Source organism: Lissotriton vulgaris, chromosome 7, assembly GCF_964263255.1.
Source record: "Lissotriton vulgaris chromosome 7, aLisVul1.2, whole genome shotgun sequence".
In the NCBI taxonomy this organism is placed as follows: Eukaryota; Metazoa; Chordata; class Amphibia; order Caudata; family Salamandridae; genus Lissotriton; species Lissotriton vulgaris.
The window spans coordinates 1,096,606,782-1,096,628,018 of NC_141695.1; the positions used below are offsets into that span (position 1 = coordinate 1,096,606,782).

The window sequence follows — 21,237 nt, forward strand, 5'->3', positions numbered from 1 at the left end:
CTTTCATTTAATTGCAATGACATCTGAAAAGTTTATGCAGTGATATTTGTTTCTTTTTTCTTTGATTTTTTTATTGTTCTAGAATATGCTTGTTGAGTTTGTGCACGTTTTATTTTGAATTGGGTTGTGCAAGAACGAGTGATAGTGCATGTATGATTAATTACTGAGTGCATAAATGTACGACTGACTGAAAAGGCACTTTGTTTAAGCCAGATCCAATGACATTGCCAATGCTTGTTCTAGTTAAGGTATCAAACCTATTTTTCCCTAGCTCACTCGCCCCAGCTCATCTGGTTCCACTTTATGATCAACGTGCATTGCATGCTGCCTCACAAATTCTCCTGGTCTTACCCACCCTTAACAACTGGCTTTCACTTGTAATACTTTAGTTTAAAATTTTGCCCCACAATTTCTAAAGACATATTGCTTTGTTGAGTTCTTATAATCAAACTTAAACATTTTTATTCAAGGCTTTAAATTCTCATGTTCTGCCTGTTTACCTTTTAATTTTACTTCATGTTCTAGCTTTTGGTACCATATTTCATAAACCTTTGTTGAGCAGTGTGAGGCATGTACCCTAGAAACTACTAATAAATTAGCAAAATGATGTGCTATCACTTCAAATCATATTTGTGAGCGAAATTCTTTAACTGTACAGTGAGAACAACAGACACCGTGCTTTAATTTCCTAACCACCTGCTCAGTTACAGTCACAGCAGTGGTCGATGTTATCAATTGAGCTTATGCACTGGTGCAAGGACTGCTACTTACCGAACACCCACCCCCATTGCCTAAGCATTTCCTGTGATAGGTTTTCCCCCTGTGTGCTGGGGGGTCTCCTCTAGGACCTTGAACCACTGGTCTTCTAATAATATAACGCAGGTTAGAGAATTATACACCACCAACACTGATGAGCTTCCATGAGCAATATAACATACATGAAGGGCAATTCAGAGCATGAGAATGCTTGAAAGCAGCAATGTGTGTGAAACGGCAGGCGGTTCCACAAGAACCACCAACATGCAAGCTCTTACAGACCTTACACACACATTTGGACCGGGCCATAAACTAGTTCGGTGCCTTTAACACACCCAATTGCAGACCATCACTGCAGAGTTGTCAATGCTCCAAAACCAGTGGAAAACTGGCATGCGCAGAGTACTTAATGACAAGGAATGGCAAAGGAAGGTGCAACTCCAGATTTCAATTGATATTGTTTCAATCTTACACAGACGATACTTCATCCCTGCCAGAATAGGGAAAATCTTCCCTAGCGTCTCTGCATACCGTTGTTATCCTATATGTGGGAGGACAGACGTGGAGGTATAGAATTGTTATTTTACTACAGTGTTGGGATATATATGTTCTTCTAATGTTTAGGGCACAGTCTAACAATAACAGAGTTTGGGATCTCTGAAGAAACAACATGAGAATATTTTAAAGTTCACCAATGAAAACAAGTTGTACTACTGTGAATATTCTCCCTTTGTACCTCATTACATTATAGACTGCACTGCGAGTGTTATAACCTTGATTGTAATGTGGTACATGCTAATGTCAATAAAAATGATTTTAAAAAAATGACATCAACAGAAGTATCATTAAAATCTTATTTATTCTGTACGGATCTAGAAGACTGGTAAAAGCTCTCAAACATTTTCCTTCAGCCATGGAATGAAACACTTGCCAATATTTGAATTAACAGAACAACATTTTTGTTAAGAGCTTGGCACAGTGATATTATTAGCACATACCTGCGTGGAGGCAAAAACATGGAGTCCTTCATGAGCACAGAGCCAGAAAGAAGAATATACCAACATCTTGCGAGGCTTTCTGAGCTAAACAAACAAAACATGAAAAGTGTTAACATGTTTGCACTGCTCATATAAACAAACATTAATGTGTAAATATACATAAATGTATAATGTTTGCTTCCTCAATTCGGCTCACCTTCACCAAACACTGCAAGCATGTTTTGGACTACTCCACTAACAAAGCCCACTTTCAACAGGTCTTCCTTAAAAGTTTAAATATGTTTAGGCATAGCTTAGAGTCAATAGACTCTAGCTTACTTGTGTACTTATGTGTAACTTTTGTTAACATTAATATACTATGTAAAAGAAAACACGTAATCCTGGTGCTGGCCTGGTAGTTGCATGTTTACGCTAGTTATATCTTGTGAGTACCCTGCTTTTACTCCCATCTCTGATTGCTAAGCGCTGAGACACTCCTGGAGTAGCTGTGCGCTATAAAAAATGTACTTCTTCACTTGGTCAGACTCTTCTCCAAAGTAAACATAAATGGGATATAAGACAATGTTCATTACTCACATTGATCTGTGACTGACCACATCAGACTTCCAGCCTCTCTAATGCCAATAACCCAACACAGACATAGCAGAATCTTAAGTTCTCATAACCCTATTAGCAGTCTCAGTCCACAAATCCAGGTTTCTTTGATCATGCTGGACTGCCATTTCTGAACCCAGATTCCTACCACAGTTAACACCCCATACCTGTAGCCTTGGAGAGGGAGAGGTAAAGGATGTAGAGCATGGATGAAGGCAAACACTGGCAAAGTCAACAGACCTAGCTTGCAAAAGAAAGACGTTTGAGCAACAGTGCGTTGCAATCGGGGTCTTATCGTACTGCTTGGGGATAAAACTAGGAACGGCTGAATGTTTGAAACACACATTTAAGATCTTGCCAGTCGCGAGTCTCCTTCAAAAGAACTAGTGACAATACCACTCCGAATCATGATTTGTAAAATTAAGTTTCAGGTTTAAAAAAAACATGGTGGAATTTGCACCTATTAACTAAAGAAACTAATAAAACAAATCAACTATTTTTTAGGTGCATTAACAGTTAAAATGTAATTGAAATATGGAACTAATAAAGTCCTTTGTAGTATCCGAATCAACTTTTGTGGGTGTTAACTGAAATGCCTAGGAATATAAAAGGTGCTGCACTGAGGAAAACAAAAATGTGAAGGATTGATTCTTTGAATTCATCTTTGCCACCGGTAATGTCTCTGAACTGGATGCAAGTCAATCCACCAACACCTCAAGGAGGAATCAGTAATAAGAAAATTGGTCTTAGTACTGATTCAAGAGGATCACAGGATCATTCACAGCCTCTGGGAGGAAATCTAGGTTGGCCTTTCTGCGTTTTTTACATTTCACAAATTATTTCCCATGTTTTAAAAGTATAGAAGGAATTTGAACAGTCAAATCCCTAGAGGGGGTTTCACGGTCACAGAGCTCTTTCCAGTTCTACCATCTGACTATTGCACTCCTTCCTGTTTAATGACCATGCTAGTGCGTAGGAGCTCTTCAGGTACCAAGCATTTTTCTTCTCCACTTAAGCTTTTTAAGACCCCTAACTGACCTTTTTTTAAAGCCTTAATCTTTTTAAAAACCCAGGATAATCAGTTCAGTTCATTAAGTCTTTATTGTGATTTTTCATCATAAAAGACAAGTATCCCACAGATTTCATCCACTTTAAAATGCACCATCGTTCTCAAAGATCTAAAACTTAATACTATAACACATCAGCAATGATTAATACATAAATGTATGTATATATACATATTAAAAAGTATCTTAAAAAGAATTAAATATAGAACACAGAAAAAAAACTTGATCTTTCAACAATTATTTCCAAAGGTTGAATAATCTTCTAAAACTAACAAAGTATTCCTATTCCAACTCCATCCCCTGCTTAAAAGGCCCATCTTTGATCATTACACAACTACTTTGCCCTCCCCATTTTATAATGTAAGGCCCACACCAAGCTCAAAAACTTTGTTACACCAATTACAACAAGGTTGGAAGTGTCAGATTTCAATATTCTCCTTGCAACCATGGCTTATCTTGTGTTCATAGACAAACATACTGGTTTCAGCCAGATACTCATCGGCTTTTGGTATGCAGGGCATACAAAAAAAAAATGATCAATATTTTTGCTACGATCATGGCAAAATACACACTTATCACTACTAACAGGATTCCACTTGCTTGTAAACCATCGTAGGGTTAATGTGCCTATCCTGAACTGGTGGTACAGTTTACGGTCCTGAGGCTTCGTAATGAGATCCCAGTAACCTTCCAAGTTCAATTCATCCTTTATCTCAAGGAAGTCCCTTGACAGTGACTGGCTGATATGGGAGGAGAATCTTTTAATTTTGACTAACTCCCAGTATGCTGCTCTATAGGACCTTTTTGAGGGAAACTCCGCAGCCTCGGTGTTCCCATAGATTCCTCATCCCCATATCAGTCAGCAGGGACCTAATTGCAGTCAACCATGGGATCTTATGTGATCGACTCAGCCCCCTCACTTCCAGTAGGGCCTTAGCATACAGGGAAAGTTCCGGGGTGATCCAAAGACTCCTCCAAAATGCCAGTGGTCTATAGCGAGCTACATCTTCAAGTGCGTAACAGCCAAGGTCAAGAAACATTGGTATTCAGGGGGACGATTGCGGCACACCTATTAACAATCTCAAACTTATTTTGGGCTAAAGAATGTGGAGATAAATTACAAAACCCCCAGATTTCAGCACCATATAGTATGGCTGGGAAGATTTTGGTTGTATATATCTTAACAATAGGGGCTTTAGGTTTAGAGACAACCTGTGCTCCTTAACCAGGGCATCGGCCAGCTGGGCGTGCTTTAGCACTAGCATTTCAACTTGGGGCTTCCAACTTAATTTATCATTAAATGTAACACCCAAGTAGGTAAAGACATCAGTTTGCTCCAATAAGACACCATCCATATGAACGCTCGCTTTAAATGGCTTGGACCTATGGAGCACCATAAATTTTGTCTTCCCTACGTTGACCACAAGCCATTGTTCGCGGCAGAACACCTCAAAACGAGACAGTGTCAACTGCAGCCCCTGTCTCGTTTTGGATATAAGCAAGGTGTCGTCCGCGAACATGAGCAGTGAGACTTTCATGCCAGCTAGCATTGGCGCATCAGTTGGGTGGTTTGCGAAGTACTGGACCACCCCATTTATAAATAAAGAAAACAGGGTGGGAGCCAGCACGCACCCCTGGCGAACCCCTTTGCTGACATTAAACCTTTCTGTGGTCTCACCTGGTTTACCCCAACAAACCTGCGCATAAGTGTGTTCGTGTAGTTTGACCAAAATGGCAACCAAACATTGGGGCATCCCCATTTTCAGTGTGCCCTCCACAGTTTCTCTCTCGGGACGAGATCAAATGCGGATTTCAGATCTACAAATGCAGCGAAAAGCAAGCTCCCACCTAAAGCCACCTCCTTCCAATAAATTAACACAAATCTAAAGGCCTGCTCAAGGGTTCCTGAATGAGACCGAAACCCTGCCTGTAAGGGTGTTCGAATGTCACCTTTGGTCATCCATCCCTGTATCCTCCCAAGTACTAATCTTGCTACTATCTTTTGAACAGCGTCGATTAGACTAATGGGTCTGTAGTTTGCAGGTGCAGAGCGATCCCCATTCTTATAGATCGGTATGATCTCTGCACCAGACCAGGATGCTGGGAGCGGGGCACCACTAACATTGGCGTTTGCTAGTAGCTTTATGTATGGGACCCGCAGGTCTTTATTTTGTTTAAACAGATCTGCAGGGATGCAGTCTGGCCCCGGGGCCCTGACACTCAGGACTATTTTCCACACAGACTCCACCTCTGCATGTAAACTTCAATGGCTCTTCAGATAAAATAAGAGGGGCTATTTCATCGCTACTATTTGCTGCCTTAAACTGAGCTTTAAAAAACGTCACCCATTGTTCAGGTTCGACATGATTACACGGGATCTGTTGCTGCGGACTATTCCCCCATTTGAGTAGGTGCCAAAACTGGGTCATGTTTCTCCCATTACATGCCTGTAACAGGTCGTTCCATCTTTCTTCGTCCCACTCTCTCTTAGCTTGTCTCTGTGAAGCTTTATAGTTATCTCGACACTCTTTGAAGTCACCCTGTGACCTCGACCTAATGGCTTCCACAAGTGCTTTGTAAGCCTTTCTACAGGTACTATTGTACCATGAACTTGGCTTCAGGGGCCTACTCTTTTTGCGGGTGTTTTCTTTAATGAAAAAGTTTTTCAAACCCATGAAGAGTTCATTGTGGACACCCAATAGAGTGCCGTTTAACACCTCCTGAGACTTACAATCAGAGAGTGTCATCAAGGAACCCGAGACCATGGCCCTAATCTGTGTAACGTTGCTATCATTATTGGCTACCCTTGCCCACCGAACCCTTCTTAGATCATTGGCAATAGTTACCGTTTCAGAGGTTATTTCACCTTCCCTCGGTAAGAACCTACAAAAGCTTCAATCGTTAAATTTTAAAACCAGAGGGTTGTGATCACTTTCTAGCCTCGTCTGAACCTCCATATCTAGAACTGATGGCCATAGTTCCACATTGACAAGAATGTAATCTATACGACTACCAGTTCTTCCATTGTCAAATGTCTTTGCACCCTGCCTAACAGACTGTGTCCTCTCATTAGCCGCCCTCAGGCCCCTTTCCAAGCAAAGCCCCTTCAATTAGAGGGCGACCTCAGACCATTTCCTTATTGGTTGGAGTCCAAATGAGGGATGCCCCGTAAGGCATCCACATCTTCACTCAGCCTTCCATCTTCGAAATCCAGGGGTTCTAAACAAATATTGAAATCCCCAGCAATGATCAGGTTGCTAGTGTTTACATCAGGAATCAAATGACTTTCAAGAATTGTAATGACGTTTGAACTCCTGCCGCCCGGTTGACCCCGCGAATACACATTAAATATTGTTATGTCTAGCCCTTTAGATGAACTGACCCGTAAGGCCATTATGTTCGGGTTATCAATAATGAGCTCATCCACCCTTATCCCCTCTATTTGTCTCACCCAACAAGTCAACCCACCAACTGGACATCCCCTCGGACCCCTGGTAGCTGCTTTAAAAAAATTTAAATAGCCTAAGTGAAAGACTCCTTCTACAGACCATATCTCCTGGAAAGCCCACACATCAGTAGACTCTATATATGATGACCAGTCTGTGGACATTGTTTTTGTTTCTAATCTCGCTATGTTCCAAGAGGATAGTGTCATACATGGCTTTGAGGAACTAGGGCCTTTAATAACAAAACATGACAAAGCCTTCTCTACATTCCCATCAACTGATAAGAGGCTGGCCTGTGCTAGGCATTCTTGAAGGGGGTTGGGCGACAAGTTTAGTGGGAATATCTCTCGGTTCACTACCCATACGGGCACTCCTTGTGCCAACTATCGGCGTGACACATTGAGGTACACTCTCACTTCCCAGCATGTTACCAAGACAATTGGCTTGGTTCCCTTCAACCACCTTTTTAACCCCACTGCCTACAAACCACGGTATGATGTCCCTCCCTCTCAGTCAGTCAATATCTGCGAGGGTTGATAGTAACTCGAACCGATTATTAGTTTGTACCGGGTAATTGAACTGATTGTAACCATCGTTGGGGGCCCTCACTTCCTTGTATCTAGGCATCTTCCGTGGATTATAAAAAAATCCTAGGGGAAGTAATCTAATTTCCTCTGCTGCATGGGGGTAGTGTCCAGCTATCTCTAGAATATATTGAACCAAGGAGGGTGACCTAAAGCGCAGTACCACACTCGCCAGTCATAGGTTTATGTGAATGGCCTACCCAATGAATTCGTCAAAAAGTTGGTGTCTAATGCCTGTCTTTTTGCTCAACAAGTGGAGAACCTTATTTTTGAGCGTTGACCAGTGCTCGTGGGTCCCCATAGGAAGTGAGGGCAGGTTGGCTAAGACAACCATGTAGGGAGTGGCTTCAGGGGGGAGATGGAGACTGGGTAGCATGTTAAAATCCCCTTCTGTACCCTTATCAACTTGTCTCCTTCTATTAACTTCGTTCCCACTTTGCTGCACCAACATTACAGGGGTACCATTGTTAACACTAAAGGTAGGGAGGCAGGCTGGACTTATCACCGGTTGTACCAAAACCAAGACTTGTTTGAGTATTACCTTAATTTCCAAGCTGCGTGCTAGGTAAAACCCCTAGGGTGTTACTTTGGACCCCCTCTTTGGCATAGATGGTAGATTGGACGGTGTTCCTCTGATTACTACATGATAGACATTTTTCGATCTTATTAAGCCTTTCTTCAACTGAGTCTAATCTCTTAGAAATTTGATCAATGAGGGCTGCTATTTGTTCTCTTATTAGTGAGCATAGTTACCTGCTTGGGTTGGGAAGTTAATAACATTGATGTTGGGTTAACAACAGGATTAACATCCGAGATAATGGCACCCGATTTCCCAAAAACATGTACTCTACTAGATTCATTAATGGCGGCCAATGAATTTTGTTTTACTATACTTCAACCTTTCTTTTTTTAGTAGGTGGTTCCCCTGGTCCCCCAATAGCTTTCTTCCCCCTAGTCATTACCATAGCAGGGCTCTGTGTGCTCACTGGATTTTTGGGGGGGCCCATTGTGGGGGTCATAGTCTCCTCACGTGTCAAGCTAGGAGGTGTAATGTCACAAGCTGGTTCTGATTTGTTACTTGACGATGGTTGGGGTATCTGGGCGCAAGGCAAAGAGCCTCCCTGAGAAGGTTCAGGTTCCAGTGAGAGCCTTCGCTCAGTCGCCTGGATCTCATGCATTAGTACAGATTCTGCTCTGTTTAAAAAAGCATCTAATGTGCCCACCACCCTATCCCCGACCTTTCTTTTACTCATATTTAAGGGCCTCAGTGCCACACAATTACGCAGAAGCAGACTAAGTTACAGAAAACCCCCCAAAAAGAGAATATGATTCTTACAGTTCTCTGCAGAAAAATGTCAATAGGGTGGCCCAGCCCGGCCTCCTCTGGGCTCTGATGGGCGCTGCGGGAGGCCTCAGGCGTTTTCGAGCGCCTCCTGGCGCTATGCTGTGACGCGTTGGTCCGCGCCACAGAAGGCATCTGGGAGGTGTAGTCTCTGCCCGTTACTTGGTGCGGTGATGGTGGCGGCGGCCGCGAGAGGCAAGAGCAGTCCCCGCCTTGGGCTGCGAGAACCAGCAGGGCAGCGGTAAGGGATCCGGTGGAGGCAACAAGAGAAGCAAAAAGTCCAGCGCTGCTGGAGGCCTCAGACGTTTTTAAGCACCTCCTGGCGCTATGCTGTGACGCGTTGGTCGGCGCCACAGTAGGCTTCTGGGAGATGTAGTCTCTGCCCGTTACTTGGCGCGGTGATGGCAGCCACGAGAGGCAACAGCAGTCCCCGCCTTGGGCTGCGAGAACCAGCAGGGCAGTGGTAAGGGACCCGGTTTAGCAGGGCAGCGGTAAGGGACCCGGTTGGAGGCAACAAGAGAAGAAAAAAGTCCAATCCTAGACTATTCTTCACATATTCTGCCAATGTACCCTTCTTCCGAATTCATTCTACAAGACGTGCAAACTTGCACAGCATTAAGGAACATGTTTCCACATAAAACATGCTACTTAGGCTGGCACACTACTGCATTGTTTTAAAGCAGCGCCGGTGAGCCCGACTGCACTGCAAGATCCAGAGCCGAACGAGAGTCCATAGGGCCAGCTGTCAAAAAAGCAGCACCCAAAACAATGGGTACACTTTGTCTTCAAAGCACTAGAGACTGATCACGTAAACCACTTGTTAAATGGATTTTGCCACTGCAGCGCAGTCAACTGCAAACTAGAGTCAGCCACAGCTCCACTGAGGTGCAGGTCAGGGAAAGTTGCCATCCATTTGGGCTCAACACTGGGGGTTAACACCAGCATACCCGCAACACTGTTGAGTGAGCGAGTAGGTGGGGCCATGAGACCGTCACTACCCAGCAATTATAGGGGACAAGATCACGGAGAGAGGGCACACAAGGCCTGGGCAGAGACTCCCACACCCCTCTACCCAAAAAACGAAGAGGTTTAATGGAGCCCCAAGATCTGCCAAACAAAAAAATGTTCACACAGCTGCAGATCTGGCCTTCCAAGTCATTACCTGAGCAAATCAACAAGTATGCTAGTAATATCAACAGAGAGGAGGATGGTAACACGGTAGAACAAGACTGCGCTTGAGATTAAGACGACATTTACAATACTTTGATTTGCAAAGATGAAAAGCATCAGACCTTTTGAAAATGATCATGCACACACTGTGGTGTGGGTATTCTCAGTCTGCAAAAGTTAAGCAAATGGCCTAGCATGTATATATAATCCAATATATTTTTCTGACAATCACTGCTTATTTTAGATTTATTTCCCAAGTCAAATGAACAGTGGTTATGCAATGAAAAAAAAAACAACAAAGCTATCTAAAGAGCAGAATCTGAGTACTGCACCACAAACTATGCACAATGGGACCTTTGCGAGAAGGCACAATGAATGTGCGACACAGAGGTGGCACGGAGTACGTGTGACCCTGCTACCACCCATGAAAGGGAAGAAAGTGGTATCAGGTTCCCCTGAGGGATACAGGCAGGTGCAGTCATTCACTGGTCCCTCCTGCGGAAGCATCTCTGCCCCCTTCCAAAAGCAGGCAAGGATGCCGAATGAACAGAACAAGTAGGACCGGTAGCTTCAAACCGCTTATCCGCCTTGCATCAATGTGCTGCGTTGAGGGGAGTCAAGATTCTGTGGCTGCGCTGGGGACAGCCAATTATACTTAAGAGCCCGCTGTGGCACAGAGTGGGACAACGCACCTTAAATATAGGACTGCTCTCCAGGTGTCATCAAAAGTCAAGGAAAAATGTAACATTTTGATCAACATCTTATAGATGAAACACAATTTAAAATGTGAACAAATATCATTTGTGGACAGTTTTATGTCAAAAAGTGTGAACCAGAGGGTGGAGAACTGCTTGGGGCATGGAGTGGCCACAGGAACATTGTAGAGAAAGGGGTATAAAGGCCATGACAAATGGAGTGAGGAAGAGACCTTGAGGAAAGATAAGGTGGAGAGTGTACATGATGAGAAGCAGGTAGCCTGCATGAAAAAGCTGGAAATAGCCACGGCACGAGGGGGGAAGACAGGCTGCACACGGATGGGAGTGGGTCCGCACCTTTCGAGCCCAGGGAGGCCGCCCCGAGGAGCCCAGGGAGGCCGCCCCCGAGGAGCCCAGGGAGGCCGCCCCCGAGGAGCCCAGGGAGGCCGCCCCCGAGGAGCCTAGGGAGGCCGCCCCCGAGGAGCCTAGGGAGGCCGCCCCCGAGGAGCCCCGAGGAGCCTAAGGAGGCCGCCCCCTAGGAGCCTACGGAGGCTGCCCCCCCCCCGAGAAGACCAGGGAGGCCATCCCCAAGAAGACCAGGGAGGCCGCACCAGAGTAGGCCCAGCGGGCGCTCAAGGATGAAGGAAAGAGAAAGGTACAGTGGGGTTACAGAGAATACTCAAGAGACTATATAGGGGGAAAGAGTGACCACCATAGGACAAGACTGCAAGTAGAGGGGAGGTGAGATGACAGGTGGAGAGGTGGGGGGGTTGACAAGATCCTCAGCAAAGGGTCAGAATAACACTCATGGCACAGGGTGGAGCTAGAGGGCCAGTATGGAAGTGGATTCTGCCAGTACAGAGGGAGCTAGAGATCACAAGCACAGGGAAGATTTGGGAATACAGGTACGGGGTTCCAAATAAAGTATAGAGTAGGATGTGAGATACGAAATGCACCAGAGGAAGCGGAGTAAAACAAACAGCATTGAGGGGAGACAGCCAACACAGGGTGGCAGAGTCAAAAGCATAGAGAATGGTACAGGAGAGGAGGATTGCAATAGGCTCCAGGGAGGGAAGAGGTGAAAATCAACAGGACCAGGGAACTTAACCTGGCAACTCCAGGATGAGTGGGAACAAGAGCAAAGCGAGAGGGAACAGACCGAGAGCGGAGGGAGACAGGCGAGATAGGAAGCAATGAGAAAGGGGCCAGACTAAGACCAAGGAGAGGGGCCAGATCGAGCAAAGGAAGAGAGGCCAGTCTTGGAGCAAAAACAGAAGAGAGGCCAGTCTTGGAGCAAAAACAGAAGAGAGGCCAGTCTTGGAGCAAAAACAGAAGAGAGGCCAGTCTTGGAGCAAAAAAGGAAGAGGCCAGTCTTGGAGCAAAAAAGGAAGAGGCCAGTCTTGGAGCAAAAAAGGAAGAGGCCAGTCTTGGAGCAAAAAAGGAAGAGGCCAGTCTTGGAGCAAAAAAGAAAGAGGCCAGTCTTGGAGCAAAAAAGGAAGAGGCCAGTCTTGGAGCAAAAAAGGAAGAGGCCAGTCTTGGAGCAAAAAAGGAAGAGGCCAGTCTTGGAGCAAAAAAGGAAGAGGCCAGTCTTGGAGCAAAAAAGGAAGAGGCCAGTCTTGGAGCAAAAAAGGAAGAGGCCAGTCTTGGAGCAAAAAAGGAAGAGGCCAGTCTTGGAGCAAAAAAGGAAGAGGCCAGTCTTGGAGCAAAAAAGGAAGAGGCCAGTCTAGGAGCAAAAAAGGAAGAGGACAGTCTAGGAGCAAAAAAGAACGAGGCCAGTCTAGGAGCAAAAAAGAACGAGGCCAGTCTAGGAGCAAAAGAGAACGAGGCCAGTCTAGGAGCAAAAAAGAATGAGGCCAGTCTAGGAGCAAAAAAGAATGAGGCCAGTCTAGGAGCAAATGAAGAGGCCAGTCTAGGAGCAAAAGGCACTCGATTTGTGCCAGCAGTGGAAAGGGAGAGGAAGCACACAGGAAAGAGATGGTGTGAGGGAGCAAGGCAGACACCAAATAGATGGGGATGGTCAACAGCAAAAGAGGAGTCTAGACTAAGGCAAACAGGGAAGTGTGACCAACAGCAAAGAGGAGAGGTGTGATTGGCAGCAAAGGGAGAGAGTGCAACCTTTAACAAATGGAGAGGGGTAAAGGCAACTGTACTGGGGTAGATGAGACCACCAGCATGGGAGAGGAATGAGTCAGGAAACAGATGGCATAGGGGAGATGATAGCATGTGGGTGAAACCCAGAGCATGTGAGCAAGACAACCACCACTGGGTGTGAAAACTAGCATTTTGGCAAGCCCCCCCCCTCCCTGCGCACAAGGGGCCACACACCCAACACAAGAGATAAGTGAGATACTCCGCATCGGGAGGACACGATTTACACCTCAAAGAGGGTGGATGAGACCAACAGCAAATGGGGAAGGCAAAACCAATTGAGTGAAGCAAGACTAACAGCACCGGATCTGGGCTGTCAACAGAAATAGCGACCGCTGAACCTGTAACCAGGCGAGGTCGCCCCCACACACCCCTGCTACTGCCTCACTTGCCTTTGTTTTCCATCAGCTGTGCCCTCGTTTACCCTTCTTTTGCTGCCTTAGTTTTTTAATTCGTTTTCCACAGGGCGACCCAGCTGCTGCTGAGCCGCCCCCTGTCCTCCTTTCCCTCCGCTGCCTCCCTGCGGCCCCGCCCCCCTCCTGCCCATTCGCCGCCCCGCTCCCACCACCCAGCTGCTCCTCCCTCCCGGCTCCTTCTTAAGGGGACAGCACAGAGGTGCAGGGAGCGACCGCTGAACCTGTAACCAGGCGAGGTCGCCCCCACACACCCCTGCTACTGCCTCACTTGCCTTTGTTTTCCATCAGCTGTGCCCTCGTTACCCTTCTTTTGCTGCCTTCGTTTTTTAATTCGTTTTCCACAGGGCGACCCAGCCGCCGCTGAGCCGCCCCCTGTCCTCCTCTCCCGCCGCTGCCTCCCTGCGGCCCCGCCCCCTCCTGCCCATTCGCCACCCAGCTGCTCCTCCCTCCCATTCCTTCATATGACGCCCATGCACACGCGCAGCGGTCACGCAAAGCGGGTGCGCCAAATGCAAGCACGTCGCACCCGTCCGCGCCTGGACCGTGCCCAGCTCCAGGACCCCTGGTCCCCGCCGATGCAAGACAACACGACTGACCTACAATGCCGCCGCCCTCAACGCACTCAATGCAGGCCGGAACCCCGCCTGCTGCCGGGCCACCCCGAAACGCATCCACGGACCCTTCACCTGCAAAACCTGCAAGTTCACCTCCGAACCTGCACTGCATCCGCCAAGCCAAGCACCAGCAGCAACCACCTCAAGTGCATCCTGCTCAACACCCGCCATCGCCATCCCGGACGGGTACAAGATAATCAGGAGGGACCGCGTCCCCCAGGAGGCATCGCCATCGTCCACAAGAACACCATCCCCATCACGACCGACTCCGACGACACCTTCTCAGCCGGGGAGCACCTCCACTTCCAGATACACACCGACCCAAAGACGACCCTCAGAGGCACCCTCGTCTACAGACCCCCGGGACCACGCACACAATTCAGCGAGGACATCACAGACTTCATCGGACCGCACGCCCTCCCCTCCACCGACTACATCCTCCTAGAGGACCTCAACTTCCACCTGGAGAACAACAAGGACAGCAACACCGCCGCCCTGCTGGACAACCTCGCCAACCTCGGACTCAAGCAACTGGTCAACACCCCCACCCACTACGCCGGCCACACGCTTGATCCCGTCTTCTCATCCAGCAAGCACATCACCTTCAGCCACTCCACCGGACTCCACTGGACCGACCACAGCTGCATCCACTTCAGCTTCAGAAGAACCACGACCCACCACCACCCGCAACAGGTTCCTCACAGAAGCTGGAGCAAGATCACCGCCGACCAGCTCACCCCCTTTCTCAGCCAGAACCCACCCGCCAGCACAACGGACCCCAACGAAGCTGCCCGCAACTTCACGCAGTGGCTGACCGCCTGCGCCAACGACCTCGCACCACTGAAGAACCCTCCCAGCAGACCCAGGAGCAAGAAGGCCTCTTTGTTCACCGACGAACTCAAGGACTCCACCGGATTGTCTGGTTGAGGGCTCCCGCCTATCTTCGGGACCTAGTCTGCAGATACGAGCCGCCCAGGGCTCTGCGCTCGGGAGGTACGGGGCTGCTGACGGTTCCGCGGATAAAGAGATCTAGAATGGGAGGGCGATCGTTTACATTACTGGCCACCCAAAACTGGAACAAACTCCCGCTTGCTCTAAGGTTGGAGAGCAGAGAGGCAATATTTCGGTCTCTGCTGAAGAACCACTTGTACACACTGTGAGGCTCTGGTGAGGGGGTTTCCTAGTGAGGTTTTTGTCTGCCACTTCTCCATTAGCGCGGGGATACGCCGTGATGGCGTTACTGAGCGCTCTACAAAACCCTTTATTATTATTATTATTAAGACCTGCCGCACCCTCGAGAAAGCCTGGCTCCTCGACCAGACCACTGACAACATGACCACCCTCAAACACGCCACCCGCAAGCACCACCAGCTTATCCGCACCACCAAGAAGAAATCTCTGAAGGAACGATTGGACAACAACGCCCACGACAGCAAGGAACTCTTCAGCATCGTCAAGGAGTTCTCCAACCCTAGCACCGGCAACAACAACATCACTCTTTCACAAGATCTCTGTGACTCTCTCGCCTCGTTCTTCCACCGCAAGATCGCCGACATCCACAACAGCTTCGGCGCACCTCCCACACACCCAACTGTCGAACCAACACCGCCCGCCGCCACCCTCCACACCTGGACCGCGGTGACCATGGAAGACACAGCCCGCACGTTGAACACCATCCACTCCGGATCCCCAACCGACCCCTGCACCCACCACGTCTTCAACAAGACCGACTCCACCATCGCACCCCAACTCCGAAACATCATCAACACCTCCTTCAACACCGCCACCTTCCCGGAGAGCTGGAAGCATGCCGAGCTCAGCACCCTACAGAAGAAACCAACAGCGGACCCCACCGACCTCAAAAACTTACGCCCCATCTCGCTCCTCCCTTTTCCTGCCAAAGTCATCGAGAAGACCGTCAACAGTCAGCTTGCCGCCTTACTCGAGACGAACGGATCACTCGACCCCTCACAGTCCGGTTTCAGAGCCAACCACAGCACCAAGACCGCCCTCATCGCAGCCACCGACGACATCCGAGCCCTGCTCGACAATGGGGAAACAGCGGCACTTATCCTCCTAGACCTCTCTGCAGCATTCGACACTGTCTGCCACCGCACCCTAGTTCAACGCCTCAGCAACATCGGCATCCAAGAGAAGGCACTGGAGTGGATCATCTCGTTCCTCGCCGGAAGAACCCAAAGAGTCCGCCTCCCCCCGTTTCGATCCGAGGCCACCAAAGTCATCTGCGGCGTACCGCAAGGATCATCACTCAGCCCCACCCTCTTCAACGTCTACATGAGACCTCTTGCAGCCATCGCACGCCAACACAACCTCAACATCATCACCTACGCCGATGACACCCAGCTGATTATCTCCCTCACCAGAGACCCCGACACCACCAGAACCAGCCTACACGAAGGGATGAAAGACGTCGCCGGGTGGATGAAGAACAGCCGCCTGAAACTGAACTCAGACAAGACGGAAGTCCTCATCCTGGGACCATCGCCCTCCGCCTGGGAAGACTCCTGGGGCCCCCCGCCCTGGGCACCACTCCCAAGCCAACAGACCACGCACGCAACCTGGGCTTCATCCTGGACTCCTCCCTCTCGATGACCAGACAAGTCAACGCCGTCTCCTCATCATTCTTTCACACCCTTCGCATGCTCCGCAAGATCTTCCGATGGATCCCGACCGAAACCAGGAAGACGGTCACCCAGGCACTCGTCTCCAGCCGACTGGACTACGGAAACACCCTCTACGCCGGAACCACAGCCAAGCTACAAAAAATACTCCAACGCATCCGCCCGACTCATCCTGGACATCCCCCGACTCAGCCACATCTCCGGACACCTGAGGGACCTACACTGGCTCCCCGTCAACAAGAGGATCACGTTCAGGCTCCTCACCCACGCACTATTTTGGAAGAAGGAGGCCCCTACCTAAAAGGATAAACCCTAGTAGGGATATGACACTTTTTGTAAAAGCCACGCACACAAGTCTCTCTACGACCTGGGCCCCAAGTACCTCAGCGACCGCCTGACCTTCTACACGCACACCCGCCAGCTACGATCTACTAGCCTCGCCCTCGCACCACGCATCCGAAGAGCCACCGCTGGAGGCAGATCCTTCTCCTACCTAGCGGCCAAGACATGGAACTCCCTCCCCATCCACCTTCGGCTGACCCAGGACCATCTTGCCTTCAGGAGACAACTCAAGACCTGGCTGTTCGAGCAGTAGGGGAACCCTTCCCCCAAGCGCCTTGAGACCCTTCCAGATGAGTAGTGCGCTATACAAGTGTTATGATTGATTGATTGATTGATTGAAATAGGAAAGGAGCAAAAGACTGGCAAGACAGAGGTGGACACTACCAACTGTGGCATGGAAAGATTGGCAAAACCAGGTGGGCTCAAAAATGAGAGGTGAATGGGGAGGCCTTTATTTCCTGGATGGGACCAAGTGATTATGACAGGTGGAAGGTGCCCCCCTTAAGAGTGATCAATTGTGCAGATTTACAGAAAATCACAACACAAAAAACGGAGCACCATTTATAATTCAGCATTACAAATGTCCTGTCATTGATAATTTCAAGATAAGCCATGCAAGCTAAAAACTGGTTGCTGATAATTTTAAGTGTTTTTCATGTGTAATTAAAAATAATTTAGCAGATTCTAAATTATGCCTAGTTAGCCTCATAAAAGGTCAACATTTCCCATTCAGCTTTTAAAAGTTATCAAAAGGAATATCATGACGTTTGGGTATGGTGACAACCTTGATTGACATCTTTCAAGCTCACATGTAGCAAACAAACCTGAGGAAGCAGAAAAAAAGCAGCAAATTACTTTCAAAGCACTCACCAAAATAGAACTTGATTACCGCTGTATCTTTCATAACGTGCTGTTGCAGACATCACTCTAAAAGAAAAGAAACAAAAATACAGTTACAAAACCATTACATTCGCTGGAAAATTCCTGACCAGACGCTTGTTGACCAAGACTTCTAGAAATCTTAAATGCGCTCCCCGGCCGCCCCACGTCTGCAGCAGCCCCCGCAATTCTGGGCCAGCAGAGAGGGCCCGTGCGGAGCGGCCCTCGGGGCACACACACCTCTCCCAAAAACAAAGCAGCGGGCCGTGAAAACATCAGATAAAGGCAGCAGCCCTGCAGCCACATTCGAATGAAAGAAAATACACCACGGACTCTCCTGGACTTTACTTTTTCTTTTGTCCTGGCTGCCATTTTGCTGCTGCTCTCGGCCACTTTTTTCTGGACTCTGACCCACCATCTTGTCCATTTCCTCGTCTTTTAACCCTTTTCCCTCGTTCCCCCCTTGACGATCCTCAAATGTTTCTTCCCTTTTCTGATTTGTCTTTTCTCCATACCCTTGTATCCCTTCCACCCTCCCTTGGTACTGTGACTTTGTCCCCCCTCCGACCCCACTTAATGGAACTCTAATTTTCTGGGGGGTTTTTGGGGGGGGGGGGGGGTCTTGACCTGATAAAATCTACTATGTGTATATATGTATATAGAGATAACTCTAATCACTAGTATATGCAGTAGACCTTTTTACTCTCTACCATTCCTTTGTGACTCTTAGAGTATATCCATTTGTTTCTCTTCCTTGAGTGACTTTACTATTTGTACATTTGCAATTTTTCTTTCTGTTTGTATCTCTACCTTGTGTGACTTTACATCTTATACATTTGCAATTTTTTCTGTTTGTATCTTTCAAGTAACGCATGTAATCCTAAGTAATTATGTTTTGCAACTGGTTCTTATGTAAAGCGCTCCGACACCTTCGGGTAAAGTTTGCGCTTTATAAGATCGCATTAAATAAATAAATAAATAAAAACAGACCGGCCAAATTCAAAGAAAAATTTAGATTGCGAGGAAGGGACAGGATTTTATGCAAAGAACTGCCCGGGAGGCACTTCTGTCCATTCCAACCACCGATCCTGATCCACCATACGAGACTCAAACATTTGTGGCATATAGTGTCCCTTTATGCGGATGATACACTGATTTTCCTCCGTAACCAGGCTGAGGCGCTCCGAGTTCTAATTGCTCTACTAGATGCCCATGCACGGCTATCGGGCTTGAACATTAACTGGGATAAAGTCTGTCTTATTCCCAATGTCACCCATTCCAGTCGAACAAAGGCATCGGCAACGTCACGCCCCACTCATCAGAGCGTATGACTCATTCAAATATCTGGGGGTCCATGGACTACCACTCCTCATCCGACTTGATAGACGGTAACCTAGGTAAGGCAATTACAAGTGCCAGAGGTACACTTCCGTTCTGGACCACTCTCCCTCATGGGCCGGATAGCCATTTCCAAGATGCTTCTCCTCCCTAGGCTCCTATACTTTTTTAACGTCTTCCACTATAGACTGCCTCAGAAACTATTGAAAGATATAGGGTCATTGTTTGTATCTTTGATATGGGGCAACTCCAGGACGAGGGTGGCGCTCTCGAAGCTTCATCCCCCCATCTCTGAGCGCAGGCTAAAAGTGCCCAACTTCAGGCTATTTTACGCAGCCACCCAGCTCCAGTGGCCCATGCGCTGGCTTGCAAAAAAATACTTAGCTGAACTAGACACCTGGGTAATGGTGTTATTGCAGCCAGACCTGCTCAAGTGGTTATCAGGCTCTAAAACTACGCTACAGAGGACAGAGGGCTGCACTCTGCTGCGGGCAGTCCGTAATAGCCAGATGCTGTCCTCCACCATACACCCCAGATCTCCCCATCGAGACATTATCAGGGACATATGCCCGCCTAAAGTGCCCAAAAGTGCCCGAATGGCGGGCAGCCGGCCTGACAATATGGGATGACCTATTTGCGGACTCCACCCTATGTGATTTCGACACTCTGATGGACGACTATGGTCTGTCACCAGGAACGTTTCTTCTTTATGCAACATTAACGCAACAGGCAACACAAATTTGGGGGGACATAAGAACTGTACCTCCAACTTCTGAAACCCTGACACATGGGACAGGCAGGAAAGCAATCACAGCCATCCATAACTCCCTTAGAGTAGACAAAGCCCCCTCAGTAATCCTGTGACGCGAATACTGGACAATGGCACTATCCACTGGAATAACAGACAAGCAGAGGAAGCAATGCGTGGGGAACCTCAAGACCATCTCAATGAATGGTAGGCTAAAATTCACTCAATTCAGGCTGACATGAATGTACCCGACCTCCACCGATATATAACCCTGCACAGGCTGGCGTGAATGTACCCAACCTCCACCGATATATGTCCCAGATACCATAACTCGAATGCCGACTTGCATATTTATTTATAAAGTTTATTTGTACCGTTTTATATAGCGCTGGCTAGACCCGGAGGTATCAGAGCGCTTTACAGGAGGATCAGCGAATTACAGGTTACATAATTACATCAATTACAGGAGGCAAGTATAGACATAGGAGAAAAAACATGAGATTACGCAATAACATGAGTTATTAGCGCATAGAATAGCCAAGACATACGTCTTGTGGGGAATTAAATGCAGAGGGGGAATGGTAAACAGTGTTAAAGGAATGCAGATAGAGTCAGGCAGACCGTCAAAGGGGAAAAGTACTTCAGGGGGAACAAAGTCTCAAAGTGAGAGACAGACAAAACTGGCCTGAGTATCGGTTAAAGTATAAGAGGGGAGAGGTGTGGGAGACCAACGGAGGTGTAGACTAGAAGAAAAGGTCAATCAGGGGAACAAGGAGCAGTCCAGCGGAAAAGAGGATAGGTTGAAACCGCCTAGAGGGAGGACCTACAGAAGCAGATAGCATTATCCCCGAAAGTGGGATATACAAAATCAAACAAAAAAAAATAAAGGTAGCTGACTCCACGGTTCCGCGAGGGCTGGAAAAGGGGAGGCAGTCAAAGAGTCACGGAGGGAGGAGGCGGGAGAGGGAAAAGAAACACTATGGGGAGACGAGGAAAAACAATGTCAGATGTCAGGCTGAGTAGGTGATGGAGGAGGGGGTGAACCAGTGCCAGTCTCTTCAATAGCTGTATAGGACAGCTCCACCGGGCATCAGGTATGGTTGCTCGGGCTCCACTGTAAGTACAGACTGTTATGGTTTCCACCCAGGGGGCATCGTTATAGTTCCATCAGAAGCACAGGTCCAGGTGTTAATGGGGAGCACCGTCCGTCTCGTCCTCCAGTTCGCCCCCAGGTCAAGCGTGGTGAGAGGAGAAGTGGAAGGGACAGTTCCCAAGTCTGCAGATCTTTCCCATTTCCAGCAGCATTAGTGAGTGTTGGGCATTTGTGCAGGATTCCAGTGGTAGGGGAACCACTAACAATCCTCTACTAAGTGTGTATCCCTTGCAGCTGTGGTCCCTCTCGTAGAGGTCCTGCAGCCCCGGAGAACGAATTCTGGATCCCTTGCCAACAAGAGGAGA

The 21,237-nt window shown here is 48.0% G+C and overlaps 1 protein-coding gene across 5 annotated transcripts in view; it reads right to left on the reverse strand.

The window, feature by feature from the left end:
• RAPGEF6 (Rap guanine nucleotide exchange factor 6) overlaps positions 1-21,237 on the reverse strand; it is a 985,108-nt gene that overhangs the window by 696,535 nt on the left and 267,336 nt on the right. For all 5 annotated transcript variants that reach the window (XM_086931538.1, XM_086931540.1, XM_086931537.1 and 2 more), the window contains exons 3-4: positions 17,685-17,741; positions 1,755-1,838 (exon numbers count right to left, since the gene is read on the reverse strand). In XM_086931538.1, coding sequence (XP_086787664.1) covers positions 1,755-1,838; positions 17,685-17,741 — 141 coding nt within the window. The remainder of the gene's footprint in view (positions 1-1,754; positions 1,839-17,684; positions 17,742-21,237) is intronic.